Source organism: Cyprinodon variegatus, unplaced genomic scaffold, assembly GCF_000732505.1.
Source record: "Cyprinodon variegatus isolate N-32 unplaced genomic scaffold, C_variegatus-1.0 Scaffold1060, whole genome shotgun sequence".
NCBI classification, from domain to species: domain Eukaryota; kingdom Metazoa; phylum Chordata; class Actinopteri; order Cyprinodontiformes; family Cyprinodontidae; genus Cyprinodon; species Cyprinodon variegatus.
In genome coordinates, this window is record NW_015151513.1 from 257,527 (window position 1) to 258,887 (window position 1,361).

At 49.2% G+C, this 1,361-nt stretch overlaps 1 protein-coding gene across 1 annotated transcript in view; it reads right to left on the minus strand.

Annotated features, from left to right (window-relative positions):
• Nucleotides 1-297, minus strand: part of LOC107101156 (neogenin-like) — an 11,048-nt gene extending 10,751 nt beyond the window's left edge. The window contains exon 1 of the mRNA XM_015399947.1: nucleotides 11-297. Within this exon, the coding sequence (XP_015255433.1) occupies nucleotides 11-297 (287 nt within the window). The remainder of the gene's footprint in view (nucleotides 1-10) is intronic.
• Nucleotides 298-1,361: the final 1,064 nt, after the last annotated feature.

Sequence of the window (1,361 nt, forward strand, 5' to 3'; positions counted from 1 at the left end):
CTTCCAGGACCTGAGACCTTCCAGGACCTGAGACCTTCCAGGACCTGAGGCCTTCCAAATGACCGTTTTGTTGAACAGTTCTTCCTGTTGGCCTTGAAGACCACCATGGCCGCCAATCCAACGCCTCTTCCTGTCTTTGATCTGCTCCACTGTTTCCTGCAGCAGATTGAGGACCAGAACCTTGAAATGCTGAATCCTGGAACCTTCTGAGGTGGACCTGCCCTCCAGCAGGACCCGCCATCCTCTGCTGGGTAACTCCTCCTTCCTGTCTTTGCTTTCATTGTTCGTGTCCTTCATGCGGCGGAGGATCCGGCGCCGTCATCTCTGCAGGCCTTTGATGTCGCTGCAGCTAAAAGGCTTTCATGGAGATCAGAGAGGCGGTTTGTTCAGTCAGAGCCTCGTTCAGCTTCTGCCTGAAGGAACGATGTGGAACGACTGGAGGAGGAGGAGCCTGATGTTGGGTTCAGGAACCTCAGAGAAAGTCTGGATGTTTTCCACCTGCTTCCTTCCTTTATTCCAGGATTCATTTAAATGTGAATGAATCAGGATTATTAGCAGTTTCTTTTTTGACATTTTCTACAAAATGTTTCTTTGAAATTATCGATTGCTCTTTGATCTTAAATGCTTTTTAAAAAATGTTCCTTTTAAAAAAAAAATTATAATAAAAACAAAACAAAAAGTTTTCCTACCCTCTGATATTTTCCCCATTTTACCCCATTTTACCCATAAATGTTCTTTTCTTTATCTGCCTCAGACTGGATAGAGATGAGCGTCTGTTCTCACTTGGTTTTATATCTGGACTTTGACTAGGCCACTGTCAGCCCGTCTCACTGGTGAACCTCCAGGTGTTCAGCCTAACACCGATGATGCCTTCAGGGACATCATTAATGCGTCACAGCGGCCTAGTCAAAGCAAAGCTGGGCCGTGGGAGGACAGCAGAGGCTGAGCTGAGGGTTAGGCCCCGTGTTGTTCGGGGCGTCGCAGTAGGCGGGGCCCTGGAAGCAGGCGGGGCCTTCAGGAAAGGAAGGATCAAACCCAGGAGAGACACTGAAAGGCTTCCCAGTGAAACAAGCCTCCCTATAAATCACTTCAACATGGCCGACCACAGGTGACTGGCCCCCAACTCGCTCTTCATCCCTCCTCCTCCTCCCTTTTCCTTCATGGTTTCCTCCTTATTGATCCCCCCCCCCCATCAGTAAATCAGTGTCCTGACAGCTCAATCTGTATTCACCCCCCCGCAGCTTGCCCTCGTTCGCTTCGTCCGTTTGATGCTATCGCTCTCTGCCCCCCCCCCCTCTTTCTGGAGCGAATAAAAACTGTTTAGGAACCAGAGCTGCTGGATTTCTGGTTTCATTTTTATG